The 18165-nt window shown below is 38.7% G+C and overlaps 1 protein-coding gene across 2 annotated transcripts in view; it reads right to left on the minus strand.

The window, feature by feature from the left end:
* The window catches only part of sorcs2.L (sortilin-related VPS10 domain containing receptor 2 L homeolog), a 575441-nt gene that overhangs the window by 380271 nt on the left and 177005 nt on the right, over positions 1-18165 (minus strand). For both annotated transcript variants that reach the window (XM_041587770.1, XM_018228485.2), the window contains exon 2: positions 10134-10201. In XM_041587770.1, coding sequence (XP_041443704.1) covers positions 10134-10201 — 68 coding nt within the window. The remainder of the gene's footprint in view (positions 1-10133; positions 10202-18165) is intronic.

Consider the following 18165-nt stretch of genomic DNA (forward strand, 5'->3'; position numbering starts at 1 on the left):
TGGCTGTAGATCCTTTACATTATTATTTAATTTATTCTGATACACAAAAAGGGACTGTACACCGACAGATATTAAGTTATTGTCCCAATCGCTCAACCAAGTTGGAATCCCATAAAGCCACATCAAAAACCAAAAGAAATGCTCAGAAACCACAACAATGGGATCTGTCAACATCAGATTGGATAGGTCACATATCGGTTGTGTAGAAAACTACAGCTGGAGTAGATTGGCCAATAGGTTTATACCACCACCATCGCATGTGATTATATCAGTGGCCCAAGATCCAAAGTATCACATCATTAGATAGTATAGTGTATTGTTTATGAGATTCTGAACATATATCTACCGCTACAGACTGTTCTGATACTAAATATTTGGGTCAAAATAGTCACTCCCCATGAGCTATTTATTCTGTTGGAGCAGATTTGATTCTTGGTATCCCAACTGCTACCCATAGATTGCATGTAAAAATGCCTAGAACTGCAGTTATGGAGCTCAAGTGGAGGATGGGGTTATTTTATGGATGACTACCTCAAGTTAAAAGTGTGTATTAAGTTCAACAGCCTTGAACATAACAATGGTAGGACATTGGTACAACAATATGAGCATGTGCCATTATTGGACACTTGTCTAACGCAATACCAGTGTCTTAATGTATGTGTTGTATGAATGATATTACATTTGTAGAGACCCTGAGATTTGGGTGTATTTATCTCAGGCATTCCTCTTTAGTATTTGGACACCTAAGGGTCCTTTAGTTAACTAAAGGCAGCTATGTCCCTTGCTGGGTCCAAATAAGTTCATGGAGATTGTCCACTAGATGGCACTGTTTGTCAAAATAAAAGGGTTTAGCACCATGCGGTCTGGGTCTGTCCTGGGACTTTGCCTCAGTGTGAGGTACTACAGGTCCAGGTCTGCCAGAAAAGTTAGTGAAGCGTGAGATAGGGATAGTATTACAGTAATAGTCGCTCTAGGAGTGAAAGTCAGCACAGGGTAGCTAGTGAGCAGATGTGGCTCCAACGAGGAGAAATAGTGGGGTTAGGACCCCGTGGTATTTGAACCACTAGTGCAGGGACTACAGTGGGTGAGTTGAGGACCAGATAGGATACCAAGACCCAAGACCCCAGGCTGAATACAGTGGGTGAGGTGAGGATCAAGTCTGGTGCCAAGATACAAGACCTCAGGCTGAGAAACCCTTGCCTAAGTGCTTCACCAGAGGGATAGTGCCCAGTGAGAGTGGTAACTATTCCCCAAGTCTATTGTTGCTGTACCTTTGATATCTATTGAATATTAGCCCGTCTGTTGCACCTTGCCCCCTGGAGGGAATACTACTGTTTGAAGCTACTCTATGATTACTGTGAACATCGAAGTGCTTGTGAACTACAACCTTGCCACTGTTCTCTGTTAATAAACAAGTTATAGTTTACTGCAAAGAAATTGTCTGGCTGAATATCCTGCTGCATTGATCTACACCAGGTACCGGGAGTTGCAGGGAGTTGCACGGGTACACTGGGGGTCCAGGGCACACTACAAGCAGTTTTAGCCTGGTCACACACAGCCTTAATACACAGCAAAAGTACACTCAAGGGTGTGCTACACATTATTACTTTAGTGCATGTATGACATCACAGATTCAATGTTTTAATTTATTTTTTTTTACAAAAATTGATTTACTGTAATCAACTATCCAGACACATTCCCAATTGCGGTAGTAGTAACCCTACAGGCGAACAAAGTATTGGATGGCATCTCATTTTCTTTTTAAAGGAGACTGATACAATGGGCCAGATTCAATCCAGTGAAAAGTCAGGGCCGAAATTCGATTTGAGACGATGCAATTCAGAAATACTTGTGGTTTATCACATGAAAACTCTATTGAAGTCTATGGGGGAAAAACCGGAACTGAAAAATTTCTCCTGTAATTCTCGTCCATGACTTTTCACATGATAAAACACGAGATAACTTTTTCTCACTGAACTGAATCGGGCCCAATGTTGGATATAAAAGGGAAATTCCAGGGTAAGTTTAAGGCCTTCCTTTGGCCTGTATCAGATACGGTAAGCCCCTAACTGAGGATAAAATGTTGATGAAAATAGAAAGAACACATTTCACAGCAAATCCATTGCTGGTGAAAAATTTGCTCATCACTAGTAAGGAGTAAGGAGCAGGTAAACCCCCCTAGGGGGCCATGATTCACTGCCTCTAAGGGCCCAGTCCGAAGGCCTCTAACCTTGCTTTTGAACTAATGTTGGCCATGACGAAACTCAAACTCAAATGTCAACTTTAAAAGATCAAGAGAGCGAAAAACACTGCCTTTATAACACTGGGCAACACACCAGCACATTCTTATTTGGATGGCAATCTTTTATTCTGATTAGGGTTCCTGTTTTGTTTAGCCTTTAGCCAAATCAAATTAAAGCCCCATCAGACGTTATTCACAAGTACCAAAGTAAAATTATCTGAATGTAAGAGCCATACTGTAAATGAATCCGTATTACACCTTGAGCATAGGTTCAATGTTTCAGTTCCAGTCCATATCATTAATTAAAAGAGAAGTAATAATTTAAATGAATTTATCACAGTGACTAGAGCCATATCACTTAGCCACAAATTGTATTCGGCGGTGCTAGGCGTTTGTGCTGCTAGATAGTTAGTACTTAAGAAGAAAGTAAAGAGAAAGGGGATTTCAAATGCCTTGAGCAGTAAACAAGCAAATATGCACATTGCCTGATAAGTACAGCCGAGTTCAAAAGGAAAAAAAGAACATATTTACAAGAAAACCCGAACTAACAGCACCGCATAGAATATTTCATACAGAGATAACACAGCTCAGCGGACAACATCAAATATAGGAAATATACGCATGCTCCTGACATTCCAGTCTTTGAATCCCAAATGCCCGCTTTTCTTCAGAAGATGCTTCAGCTCAGAAAAAATTTGCCGGATTTCTAAATTTTTAACCCTATGTTGCCTCCCTTGTTCTGCAGAAAAACGTAATTTCTGTCTTGTTCTAAGAAATTCGGGGACCCAAATTAAGGCAATAAATCCAGTTGACAATGACAACCCAAATATTGGTTTGGGTTTTCAACTGGACAACTGTATCTTATTTTATTTTTTTATATAGTATTTACTGTATATAGGAAGAAGCATCCCATGACCATGGGGATCATGGGGACCCAAACTAAATAGCATAGGGACTTGTATTTGGGTCCATACCTATAGGTTAAGTATTCCTGGTCTAGAAAATCACAGGATAAGTAAGTTTTAGCCTGAGAAACATCCTTCCCATGGTCTGGAGCATGTTTAAGGCAGGCATTAAAATTCAATTGGCTTTATTTCTCTAGTGTTATTATTAGGGTGAGCTTTTTCTTCTATTGACCCCTTGACTCAGGATTGATATTACCACAAAGGATTTGAACTCATTTGAATGTAGCAATAGAAAAGTCATAGTATTCCATGAGTTGTTAGGGATGCTTAAGTGGAATGTGAGCACATGTTGCATTTAAAGTCTATGGACGTCAAATTTTTTTTGACGAGCAGCAAATTTTTTTATTCATATTTCAACACATTTCAACACTAAAACCTTATTTATGAAAATTCATATTAGTGTGGGTTTTTTTTCTATTTCAAATAAAGTCCCAATTTAAAAAAAGACTGCTACTTAATTTATTGAAAAAACTCAACTGATTAAAATTTTAGAAAAAAAATTCAATACATTGAATAAATAGTTCAAATTTCGTCTAGCAAGGCTTCCATTGACTTCTATGTGACCTTGCAAGCTTTTAGATGCCGAAGTTTACATTCGAGTTATTCCAAGTTTTTTTTTAGCTTAAAGGGGTGGTTCACTTTTAAGTTACATTTTAGAATGTTATAGAATGGCTAATTCTAAGCAACTTTTCAATTGGCCTTCATTTCTTCTTTTTTATAGTTTTTTAATTATTTGCTTTCTTCTTCTGACTCTTTCCAGCTTTCAAATGGGGATCACTGAAAACAAATGCTCTTTGAGGCTATACATTAAGGGGCCCATTTACTTAGTTCGAGTGAAGGAATAGAATAAAAAAAACGTTGAATTTCGAATGTTTTTTTGGCTACTTCAACCATCGAATTGGCTACTTCGACTACGACTTCGATTTCGAATCAAACGATTCGAACTAAAAATCGTTCGACTATTCGAACATTCGATAGTCGAAGTACTGTCTCTTTAAAAAAAAACTTCGACCCCCTAGTTCGCCACCTAAAACCTACCGAAGTCAATGTTAGCCTATGGGGAAGGTTCCCATAGGCTTAGCAATCCTTTTTTGGTCGAAGAAAAATCGTTCGATCGATGGATTAAAATCCTTCGAATCGAACGATTGCGGTAAATCCTTTGACTTCGATATTCGAAGTCGAAGGATTTCCATTCGGCAGTCGAATATCGAGGGTTAATTAACCCTCGATATTCGACCATAAGTAAATTTGCCCCTTATTGTCATTGCTACTTTTTATTACTCCCCTGTCTATGCAGGCCTCTCCTATTCAAATTCCAGTCTCTTATTCATTCATCCAATTCATGGTTGCTAGGTTTATTTCCATCTTAGCAACCAGATTGCTGAAATTGCAAACTGGAGAGCTGCTGAATAAAAACCACAAATAATAAAAAATGAAATCCAATTGCAAATGATCTCAGAATATCACTCTTTACATTATACTAAAAGCTAATTTAAAGGTGAACAACCCCTTTAATAAGTATTTGATTTGCAGTTATAATTTGCGTTTGTGAGTTTAATCGCAAAAAAATTGAAATGTGTTAAAAACTAAAAATTCTAAACATTGATAAATCAGACCCTTTGTGTAAATCATGTATTTGTAGCTTATTGCAATACTACAACACCCAGAAGCCCCTGCCAGGATACTGGGAGCAGTAGCTTCAAATTCCCCTGCTGTCAGTCTGTGTTATAAACGGCCTGGCGGCTGCTGAAGCTTTATACACATCTTAATTTAAATTACGCTTTTTCTAGTGACTGCTAGATTTAATGCCAAAATCTCAGCGTTAGAGAGTTGTCTTTATGGGTGGAATAAAGCAATTAAATGTGTTAAAATGCTGCTGTGCTTTAGTGCCACTGCCAAAGTTAATACACTAAGGGACTTTACCTACTGTAATAATGAGGATGTCTCCAGCGTGCGGCCGGATTCCAGGGCTACAGTGAATAAGATGTTCTGTATCTAATAAATAATAATAATTACCTTGCGAGGAAAAAAAATCTAGATCCCAAACAAACAGCATGGAATTCATTTCTTCATAAAGTGCTACTGTCAACAAGTACAGTGTCCCCCAATAAATCAGGCGGGTAGTAGAACACAAGGTGCAGGTAACTAAATAACTAAATAAGCTCCTCTTGATCTCAACTGGAATTCTACCCCCCGAGTACAATCAGTTGTGCGGATATGAGGACAGTCTCTGTGTGCAGGATATGGCTCTGTTCTACTAAAGCTCCTTCCTTCCAGGAGTTCCAATTAATAGCCAGGCACTTAGTAATAATCCAGTTATTGGCATGACCTCAATGAGCCCTTTTTGCAACAATACAAATTATAGGTAATGGGATTAAAAAAAGGAGATATTTTCATTTCGGAGATGGTAGGATCCTGCTGCAATACTCCTTGATATGCATCTACTCTGTCCCTAAAGACTTATTTTTTCTATATGGCTCCTGGTTTTAGATTCTGTGTCTATAGCTTTTCTGCCTCTCCTTCATTCTCACCCATAGTCATCCTTCCTTACTTAACTCTCACTTCCTCTGACTGAATCCTGCCTGGTAGGTGATTTTCATCCACTATTTCTTCCTAAAACATATTTTATCTCTTAAGTTCATTCTCTCTTTGATTCTTTTCCATTCCTACTCTCACCCTTTTGTCTTCCATCCATGCTTCTCCCTCTACTGTGTCTCTTACCCAGCTAAACAGGCTCCTCACCTTTCTCTACTTCACATCTTCTTCTACTCATTCCCATGTCATGCTGTCCCTTCTATTTCAGCTCCTCTACAAATTATCCCTTCTCCCCACATATTGTATGTCTACTCCTTCTGTCTCTATTCTATTCTGTAACTTCCCCTTAGACTCCCATTTAGATTTCCCCTATGGCCCCCACTGCTTACTTTTCATTATCTTTTTCATCCCCTACCACTCTTTCTCTTATTCTTTACTTTCTCACATTCTCTTTTTTCTCCCAGCACTTCTTCTTCCTACTTGATTAAATATGTTCAATATACTATAATTATATACTAATATCCCTCTCTCTCTTAGCTCTTTCCTTTTTCTCAGCCTCCTGTTTCATATTTCATTTGTTACTTTACTCCACAATTTCTCCCCTTTCTTCTCCCAACTTTTATTCTCCTCCTCCTTTATTCTCGAGTCATTTTACCCTTTTTGACCCTTTGTTTTTCCTAACCATTTAGTTATATTTCCATCCTCTTCACATTCCATCCCTGCCTCTCCACCTTTCCTCTACCTCCTCATTTTCCATTTTGTTTCTGAGCCAATTACCTTTTTTATTCTTTCCCTTGTCTTGGGTTCTCCTAATACTCCACCTGCCCCAGTTTGCCAGTTTTTCTTCCCCTCACCCCCATTTCATGTTTATCTCTTCAAATAGTTATGATTCAACATAAACTTCATAATCATAGTGAATCATAAAAAGGGCTGCTATTAAGAAAGTAGCACCTGGTAACGGGTATTATAAAGTTGTTTCTTATGACTGACAGGGCCTTTGGCCTTTCACAAGAATATAATAAAAATTTATTATACAATTTCAACACCAGAATGGATGGGATAAAGGCAAAGTGCTGGAACATGGGCCAATCTGGGCCAAGACTAGAAGATATAGAAGTGGTAAATTATTTATTTGTGCTCAAGAAGGGTTAGCAGATTCTCTAGTGCATTCTTCTGTGAAGTCTGTATATCAATATTCAGGCACTCAGTTATATACTTAAATACTCAAATGTTATTTGTTGTATTGCATATATTGACTGAAAGCAGAGAATGAACAGCATTACCAATTTATCTTTACCTAAAAGCTTCACTCCATTTATGAATGTTGAGATGTCTTTGCTATTTTCTTCAGGAGCTGTAAATAGAAAGTTCCATGCATTATAGAGCCTTAGGGACTTATTTATTTGTGGGTAGATGCAAGTGCTGTTGAATTAAAGGGTGCAACATCTGGGGTTATCTAAGCCATGTCTAACACATGCTCATTCTGCCCCAGTTCCACCCATTCTGCCCTAGCCCTGGCTCGGCCATGTATCTTGCTCCGCTGCTTCAGATTTATATAGGAGGACTTTGAATGTGGATTGTAGACATTTCATAAGTTAAGATAAGATTCATGAATAACCCATGTGAGTTGACATAAGTCAACTAATGGAGCCTTGTATGTTGTACTTGCCTATTTATTTGAGGGTCATGAATGTGAATACCCACAGGCCACACACTCCTTACATGGACAGGACAATTGGCTGAAGTTGTGCCTGATAGATATTGGTGCTACAAAGGGTGGAGACGATGCATTGCCCTTCAAAAAGAAGCAAGACAATATGCACCAATTTAGTTTTAATAGCCATTCAGCATGTGAGTTACACAGCACTTTCTACTCTCCCTATGTCCCAGAACTGTAAGACTGATGTTTTTCCTCATCGTCTTGAAACATGTTTTTTTGCCATTGTGCTAGTTCCCCAAACACTGAAACAGATGTGGATACTGACCATGGAGGCTGAGGTCATCCAGATCCCTCGGATCACAAAGGAAGCAAACATCTAGCATGTGGGGAGCTGCCTTTGCCTTTCCAATAAAATCCCAAGTGAGGCATTTTGCATTCTAGAACATTCCCCTTTGAAGTCTTTGGGTGCTTTTGGACAGGGGAGCGTGTAGCTGTTTACATCTTCCTAAACTACAGCTCCCAGTCTCTACAGCTGAATGGATGCACATTGATGACTACGGACATCTGGTAATTCTGTTCCACATGGCAGGCTCCAAAAAGCACCTGTCCCTGAAACCGGAAGCATTGCCTAGCAAAGCCCTTATGGCTGCTCACAGGAAGAAGACAAGGTTACACTACAAATCCCAACACAGCAGACAATGATGTATGTATCAATGAATTCTAAGCTGAATCTGCCACAATTGGGCACAATTGCACTTGCTTTTTGATACAAATTTGGTGCAAGTTGAGTTTTGCATGGTTGTATCAATTCTGTAGCGCATTTTTGATTTTCAGGGCACAATTCTGGTGTGCCTTTTGATACATCTTTCTAAGGGAACCCTTGAGCTAGCACCACATCTGGAATGGCTCCAGGGCAGTCAGGTTGGCAAAACAGTCAGGTTTAGAAACTTCAACTAAAAATTGATTACAAAAACAAATCTCTTAGCAAAAATCAATAAACATGACCTATAGGTAACTTATAATGTACATTCATGTTTTAAAAAGTAGTTTTTTAGTGTCAGTATCACCTTAAAGGACATGTAAAGGCAAAAAAATAAAATCCCATTTTTACTTTCTTTAATGAAAAAGAAACCTATCTCCAATATGCTTTAATTAAAAAATGTGTACCATTTTTATATGAAACCTGACTGTATGCAGTGAAATTCTCCCTTCATTTACTGCTGTGGATAGGAATTGTCAGACGGTCCCTAACTGCCCTGCAGGGAAACAATCATACTTATGTACAGCAGGGGGAGCCCCCGCCTTACTTCCCAGCCATGCAGAACTCAAGCAGCATTGTTCATCATGATCCCTAAGCAGCCCAGACCACACTGAGCATGTGCGTAGTCTTGGTCTTGCAAAGGTGTTTAACAAAGTTACAAGATGGTGACCCCCTGTGGCCAACTTTGAAAGCATAAATCATTTGTTTGATTAGGCTTGTCGTGCAGTAAGTTCATGTTTATATTTAGTATACAAAATACAGCATTTCTAGCCTTATTCTATTTTAGACTTTACATGCCCTTTAAGTACTGTCAGCAATTGGGGTCCAGAGCCATATATACATATACAAAAATCCCAAATCCTTTTCTGTTAAAAAGGACCCAACACACTAGCATTTATGTTACATTATAATCCTTCGACACTGAACCTCATTTGCCAAGTTGCTGCCCAGTTCTTTTTCTCAATTTAGTCACATTTCTCAGCAAAGTGGCAGAATCCTGCATGGAACGTACAGTTCTGCACAAATTAGGATAGTAAAATAGTGCAATGAGTCCTTCATGTTGCAAGTGCCCGACAAAACATATGAGACAAGCTGGTGCAAGAAGAATATCCAAAATTAATAAGTGGCCAGTATTAAACTGCAATCAAGCAGCACAATTATATCTGGGGGGGAGCAATACAATTATATTAAGTAATACATTGGCAAAATGCCGAATGCTACAGCTGTATTTTATAATATTTATGAATTTCTTTGTGAAGATTCTCATTCATTCAGGTCATAGTATATCTGTAGAAATAGGTCAAATCAACCGGACTTGCTGTGCTTTTCTTGAAGACGTTTCACCAGTAATCCGACTGACTTTCTCAATTCTGAATTAAGAAAGCCAGTTGGATGACTGGTGGAACATCTTCAAGAAAAGCACAGCAAGTCTGGTTGATTTGGCCTATTTCTACAGATATTTATGAATTTCCCACATCAATGTACCTAGACAGAAGAAATCACTAATGCTGAAAGGCTGTAGATAAGATCCTTCTTTACCCTTAAAGGAGAAGGAAAGTAATTTGCATTGGGGGTGCCAAATGTTAGGCACCCCCAAATGAATGTATTTACTTACCCGAAACACCGGGCTGCTACTCCTATGAGCAGAAAATTGCACCGGCCCGGGATGATTATTTGCTTCTCTTCCGGCTTCTTCTTTCTTCTCGCGGCTGCTCATGCGCATTAGAGTGAAAAGTCGAATGTTAACTAAAAAGTCTGCTTTTTCATTCTACTGCGCATGCGTGTGCCCCAGGAAATTTGAAGACCCCAGAAGAGAAGCGCTCCATGGTGCTCACTCCTAACAGGAGCACCAACCTGCGGTTTCAGGTAAGTAAATACATTCACTTGAGTGTGCCTAACATTTGGCACCCCCAACGACTGTCCTTCTCCTTTAACATTAACTTTGAAAGAAAGAATAGGAAGAGAACTTACCTCCATAAAGAGCTCTCCAGAACTTTCCCCATATCCGCATGGTAGTATTTGGTTAATATCAGAATCACCTGTATAGAAGAGACAGAAAAAGTCATTAAGTTGATAAGCAACAATCTAGAAAAAATAATCGAGCATGAAATAATAAAGAGAAAGCCTTCTGCACGGTGCCGCTCTAATACATCTTCTAGGCAAAAGGACCTCCTATAAGATATATTTGATCTAACTGTCAATGATTATCTGACACCCAACTGCTGCATGAAGAGAGAATGAAGAGAAACAGATGTGGAGAGAGGGATAGTGAAGATAAACTTGATTATTTCAGAAACGGCAGAGATATTTTAATTGATTATATTTAGAAAACTTCTTATTTCAGTATGCTGAAGCTTATATTAAATTTTCATTTTCATAATAGTTTCCCTTTAAAGGAATAGAATGCTGAGATATTTGAGATAGAATGATTAGAATGTGCACCGTAAAAGGGCTAGAATGTGTGGGATAGAAGAGTTAGGAGATGTAGAATAAAACAGGTTAGAATAGCAGGATGTGCCGAATAGAACATGTGAAGGGACAGCAGGACTAGAATGCTCAGAACAGAAAGGTTAGAATGTTTGCCATGGAATAGGCAAAATGTGTTGTGTAGAATAGAAGCAGCAATCTGCTAAGGGATATAATTATTAGAAAAGGCTGGAATGTGTGAGATAAAATCCTTTTACCAATGCAGGCCAAGTGATGCTTTAGCAGCCACCAACCTTTGTCACGCTAGGTCAGTCCGGTAGGAAATGGACAAACTAACCAACAACTACAGTGCATTTCTTTTCCGCATCTTCAGCCTTTCTCATTAGTATGTCTTTCTCGGATGCTCTTTATGAACCTGGACAGGCTTCGGATCCTTTAACATTAGGCACTAGTGATTGCCCTGGTACCAAATGAACTATTTGAGGTGAGTTTTGCAGTTTGAGCAACTCATTTATTATGGAGAAAGTGTAGAGGGCTTTATCAAGCGTTTCATGCTTCATGTGCATAATTGCTTTCCAACTGCCGCCTTCACCTCCAGCCTTAATCGCACAAACCACTCGAGATGGATTTTAGAAAGCAACGGAAGGCGGCATATCTGAGCCTCAAAATAAGACTCGGGAGTTATTAAAACAATAACGCTGCTCTGTGGTATGTGCATTTACTATCCAAGTTAGGAAATAAATAACAAAGACTATTAATCTGCATAACAATGACACATATAAATTGGCAGATAGTATCTAATGCTAGTGATGCCATTCTGGTATAATATAGTGCTTGTTCTGTTGACAGGCTAGCAGTAAAGCTGTAATCTTAACTAAAAAGCAAATAATCTGGTAAATATATATTTACATAAATATATTTATTACATATCAGCAATTCATATTCTCAACCGTACTCAACAGACGCTGCTCTCATCTGTTTTTTCCATAATGGATCATGGTTATGGTGTTTTGAGATTAGAAGGAAAACATATGCAGTCTTTATAAGCATTTCACTGTCATTTATTGTCCATTAACCTAAAAGTGAATCACAGTATAAAGATTCATATTACCGTTTAAAGAGCCCCTTCCTTGCATATTTTTGCATTTATACAGTGAGAGCTGCCATGGCTGAAACATTCTCTATTGAGAGGAAAGACATGGCAATATCTATGTGCGGCCACCAGAGGCGTTATAGTGTTGGTGTTGATGTCTCCGGTAAGACCAGAAGCAATATGTCAACTCCCTCTCTGTTGTATAGAAATGCAGATATACAGAGAAAGAATGGTTAGTTCCCTTAAGACATCACTACGCCACCTCCCAATGAGTATGTACTGTTGTCATTGCCAACTAGCTGTTATGAGATAATTGCAGTCCATCAGCAGCTAGGGTTCATCAACAGCTAGGGTTCATCAGTTACACCATACTAAAGTAATATAAATACTTAAAATATTTCACCATTTTTACATTTTATATGTATACGGTAAATGATATCTATTATATATTTAGGGGGTTATTTACTAAACCTTGAATGCAAAAATCACGGATTTTTTGGAATTTATTAAACCCAGAGGATGGAAAAGTCAGAATCAGAAAATCCAGCATGTCAGACCTGTCGAGGTTGCATTTAAGTCAATGGGAGAAGTTCCAATGATTTTTTGATGGGCTCTGGGTTTTGTGCAATAGATAATAGTTATACTGCGTTTTAGGGTGAAAAATCTGAAAAAATTGTGAAAATCAGACGAAAAATCAGAAAAAAATGTGGAAATCTGATTTTTCTCCCACAAAGCAAATTTTCTGGAAAATGTAATAATAAATAATCGTAAAAAACCCGAGCGGATTTGATCGGAGTTTGTAGCAGAAAATATTGAGATAAATTGAGTTGGACTTACTATTTCAACCAGGTAGTATTGCTATCATATCTGACGCAAAGCTGTGCACACTTCCCTGCTTGAATCTGTGGCCAGATGAGTCCACAGGAGTATTAATGTGGTTTGCTGCTCCTAACAACTTGCACACCTAGGCCCTTGCCTCTGTGGCCCTTTCAAATATATGGTGTTGGCTGTTCTTCTGACTGACCTCCACAGTACTTAATAAAAGCATGAAGTAACGGGGAGCCTCTGCTGCCATGCCAATGGTCTAGATTACTCCTGCCAGGTATATGTCAGGGAGAAGAGCATTACAATAGTTTTGCACACTGCAAGTCTTCTGTATAAATTACCTCCTCCCCATGCATTATAAGTTATGATAACTGAAGCGCAAGAAGATAACCTGTTATGCCAGAGCTCATACGGAGCAGACAAGTACATGAACGTATCTTGTCTGTTTCAGAACATTAGTAGAAAATAAAGGTTTAGCACAATTCCGGTAATTTTCCAAATTCAAGAAAATACAAACTGTGCAGCCAAAACAGAAGCATGGAGCAATGTTCAAATGTATCTTGGGTTGGTTTCATCAGCCACATAGTTGATGGTGGAACAAAAAGCAGCGTATAACAGTATGAGCAAACAAAAACCTCCGTTTAGTGTTTATTGTTCCAGACACAGAATCGCTTGTTATGGCCTCTGTCTGACAATAACCACTTCAAGACAACAGTAGCGATAGGGAAAATGAGTGGAGCAAAGCTGGAGAGATGCATTTCCTGGATCCAAATGCTAAAAGCATGACTTTCATTATTAGCTTTTATATGAAATAATAATAATAAGGAAACTAGGTTCTACACTTTTACATGCCAACAAACATAAAAGATTTGTCCCAATGCCATAGATTCAGCGTTTAAAGAAATGCCTCTTGATAGATCAAAAGGTTCCACCACTTTAGGAGGAGAAGAAGGATTGTATCCTTCAAAAAAATATATAGTTTTTCCCTGAAAATAGATATGCTGCAGAATCACTGCCACCAAGTTCAATGTTTTTCCACGTATATATATTCCACGTATATATATATTACTTTAGGACAATACAAATGCAACTCCCACCACCAAAACATTAGAAATGCAATCAAATTTGTTTATTTGGCTGGGTTAATAAACACAAATAATGAGCAAATCTGTCCCGTTTTGCTTTGCTGAAAAAAATCACGAAAAATTTGCGAAACGTATTGAAGTCAAAGGGGATCAAAATAATTTTGCAGCGAGTGACAATTTTTTTTACACGCGACTATTTTGTCCAAATGCATTAAGATCAATGGGCATCTGAATAGTTTTGACAAGAGGACAATTTTTATTCATGGGACAATTTTGACGCAGGACAATTTTTTTTTTGTCTCGGCAAATAAAATGCGTCAATTTGCAGCAAATTGATGCCTTGCAAATAAATTCACCCATCACTACACATAACATCTAAGGTGCTCCAAAAACTAAATCTAATGGAGCTCTTTGAGTACCCAATATAATACAATACTACAAAGCCTCTCTTCTAAAAACCACAATAGGATGCACAGACCAATATACCACACAAAGTAGTTGGACAGTGAAACAAGTGTTTTACCGAACCTTAATACACTAGCTGCTATGGTTGCCTGTTAAAAAAAGACCTAGAGACTTAAACATGCTACCTACAACCAAAACCATTCTATCTAATTGGGAAACACTGTGAGAACACCTGTGAGGTGGCAGGGATGTCGCAGTCATCTTCCAAGTAGGATTTCACTATCACACTATAACACTATGGTCAATGTTATTAGGAAACAATTAACCTGCCAGTGTTGAAAGAAACACCCAAGCACAGTCATGACTTACAAAGGAAGGACCCCAACACTACAAGGCAGCTGGGCTTACACTTGCACTACACTGCACTGCTACAGCAATATGTTTGTTTACGACTGTATCTATCTATTTATCTATCTTTCTATTGTATATCTATCTATATTTTTGTTTATCTGTCATATATTTATCGATCTTGTTGTCTATTTATCTATCATCTCTCTCTATCTATCATCTTGTGCTCTCTATCTATCTATCTATCTATCTATCTATCTATCTATCTATCTATCTCTCTATCTATCTATCTATCTCTCTATCTTGCTATCTATCATCTATCTATCTATTATCTATCTATTATCTATCTATTATCTATCTATCTATCTATCTCTATATCTCTCTCTCTCTCTCTATCTGTCTGTCTGTCTGTCTATCTATCTATCTATCTATCTATCTATCTATCTATCTATCTATCATCTATCTATCTATCTATCTATCTATCTATTATCTATCTATCTATCTATCTATCTATCTATCTATCTATCTATCTATCTATCTATCATCTATCTCTCTCTCTATCTATCTCTATCTTTCTATTGTATATCTATCTACTCTATCTTCTATCTATTATCTATATAACTATCATCATCCATCTCTTTGTCTCTCCCTATCATGCAATTGATTTATTTACCTGTATCTCACTATCTCTGAAACTTGTCAAATTTTATTATCAGGGATTTTCTGGGAATAAGAGACCCCTGTTGTAGTGGGAACAGTAAAACAGTAGCAATTCTCACAGCCTCCTAACTATTTAATATACATCTCTGTACTATACAGATCCCTCTGCTGGAATTGAAATACAAGACTCTACATTCGTACTCTCATAGCTATAAACTTGCACCCAAATTCTAGTCGATATTTGATAAATAGACTTTAGATATGAACCGACAAACCGATTTAGACTTTTGGGGGACAATAGGAAAATGTAAGCATTGCGGTACAGTCAAGGAGGTGTTTGTGAATGTAGCTGAAAATAATTACTGGGCTACAAGGAAAGTAAAAGGATGCAATTTTCCAAAGAAGGGTCCTGAAAGCAAGAATTAACTGTGTCTAAAACAGAGCTGCAGAGGAGATACAAAGAAGCTAAGTGAAAAGAAGCACGATAGCAGGTTAGAGTATATGGCATCAAGGCTTAGCCTCTACCTTTGAAAGAACAGGTGTTTCTGGAGTTACACCAAGTAGCATGGGTACTATCTAATAAACACATTAAAGTATAGGGATCTACTAACATGTGAACTCAAGCAGACAAGGGATAGAATGAACATTTTGAAGAAGTCCCTTACAGGACATTTCTGTTCTTCAATATGGATGAAACTGGGGAAGACTCACGAATGGACAGATCAGCACAGAGGAACCAACATCTAAAGAGCATGGGAAAGCTTACTGGTCTATGATTTAACATTAATCATAAATAATCCATATTCATGAATTGCCCACAAAAGCACATACCATGCAAACTAACGGTAATAAAAATACAGACAAAGAATGGATAAACAGACAAACATAATGTATAAAGGTAATAAGGCTCCTTCTTGCACTCCAATGGTGATACGTACAGAAATGAATCTTGCCAGGTTCCCACACATAAACTGTTTACATAAACAGTAAATTTGAAGAGGAAATTAAAATGTTATAATTTAAAAAATAACTGAACAAATTTGACTATTCCACTTACATTTTCCTGCCAATATGTTTTGTTTGCTTGTGTTTTTATGTGCAGCTGCATCCAGGACAGTTAGATTCTCACCCATTATATCTTTATAACAGAAAGTGAAATGTGTTTGTGCATTACTGAGCTGCATCAGTTCACTATCTGTAAATTGCCCATGCTTCAGCAATTTTTGTGGGTGACTCTGATATACGGGGGAAATAAAAGATGGTGCACAGGGCAGCAGTAAGTCAGGCAATGAGATCTTGTTAAACAGACGTGGGCAGCCAAATGCAATAAGGGAATTAATAAGGATGAATTTATTTATACAGGGAGTTTGGCAAATTAGGTATTTTTTCCTTATGGCTGCTTCCGGAGAATGCTGCCCAGGCAAAGTTAATATCATTATATTACAGTCCCTTTCAGACTATGATTAAAAACACACATTTCTGAAGTTCTAAACAATAGTTGATTTTTAGGTTCTGTGGCACAGACGCATTAATGCTACAGTCAGTGCATTTATCCATCTCTAGAAAATATGAAATAACAGTTACGTTTGCCGTTTTCTAAATGTGTCCTGTGATAATCAACCTCATTTACAAAGTGCAGGGCAAGATGCTTTATTTGCACCCTGCCCTGCGCCCTCTAAAATGGAAATCAAAAACCTGTGTCTGCCCCATGAATACAGTGTTGACTGCACTCAACAGGAATGTATTCATGAGGCGCAGCCATGGTCTCATGTACGGCTCCCTAAATTCAGAACAAGTGCTAAGCTACCTTTGGCCTCAGGAGGAGCCCTCAGTTACTCAGATGCAGCCAGGTCTTAACTTGAGAGGAGCAAAGCAGATGTTCAGAACGAGCAAAGGGGCAAGTGCGTTTCCAAGGTTTTGGACGAAAGGCAACAGTTCAGGGAACAGACGAAAAGTGTAGTCAGGCAGGCCGGGGTCAGTACAGGCGGAGTTCAAGCAAGGTCAATCAGGTCGGGGTCGGTACAGGCAGCGTTAAAAGAATAGTCAGGCAGGCAAGGGTCAATACCGGTAGAGCTCAGAATAGTCAGGCAGGCAAGGATCAAAAACTGGAATCAAACAGACAGAGAATCGTACCAAGAAACTAAGCAAGTAAGACCTAACAACGGATAATGAGTTTGGATTCAAAGCCCCTTTACATATTCAAAATTCGCGCCAAACGCAATGACGTCATGACGCTCATGATTTGGAAAACCCGGAAGGGTGCGCCATAGGAGAACCGGCAAGCAAAGGAGAAGGATCACCGCGGTGGGCGTCCCCACCGACCCACTAGACCACCAGGGTGAGAACTCACACAGGGAAGTAGTACATAGGCATCCCACCTCCCCATCTATCCCATAACTTACATGTCTGAGTGCCACAGCAGGTGCAAGCCATAAAGGAGCCCTGTATGGCCTGGGTGTAAGGGCTCTAGCACTTGCACCCAGGGTCATTGCAAATGACTCCTTGAGTATAAAATGGATCTTTCCATTATGGAAAAGGACCTTGGAGTCCTTGTAGATGATAAACTTGGCTGTAGCAAGCAATGCCAGTCAGCAGCATCAAGGGCAAATAAGGTCTTGAGCTGTATTAAAAGGGGCATAGAGTCACGGGAGGAGGGGGTCATTCTTCCACTGTATAGAGCACTTGTAAGGTCCCATCTAGAATATGCCGTACAGTTTTGGTCTCCATCACTCAAACAGGACATTATTGTATTAGAGAGGGTACAGAGAAGGGCAACTAAGCTGGTAAAAGGTATTGAAAATCTTAGCTATGAGGAAAGACTGGCCAAATTGGGGATGTTCACGCTGGAGAAGAGGCTCTTAAAAGGTGATATGATAACTATTTATAAATATATAAGGGGATCATATAATAATCTCTCTAATGCTTTATTTACCAGTAGGTCTTTCCAGCTGACACAAGGTCACCCATTCCGATTAGAAGAAAAGAGGTTCCGCCTAAATATTTGGAAGTTTTTTTTTACAGTGAGAGCTGTGAAGATGTGGAATTGTCTCCCTGAATCAGTGGTACATGCTGATACATTAGATAGCTTTAAGAAGGGGTTGGATGGTGTTTAGCAAGTGAGGGAATACAAGGTTATGGGAGATAGCTCATAGTCCAAGTT

The sequence above is a fragment of the Xenopus laevis genome, chromosome 1L (assembly GCF_017654675.1).
Source record: "Xenopus laevis strain J_2021 chromosome 1L, Xenopus_laevis_v10.1, whole genome shotgun sequence".
Classification (NCBI taxonomy): domain Eukaryota; kingdom Metazoa; phylum Chordata; class Amphibia; order Anura; family Pipidae; genus Xenopus; species Xenopus laevis.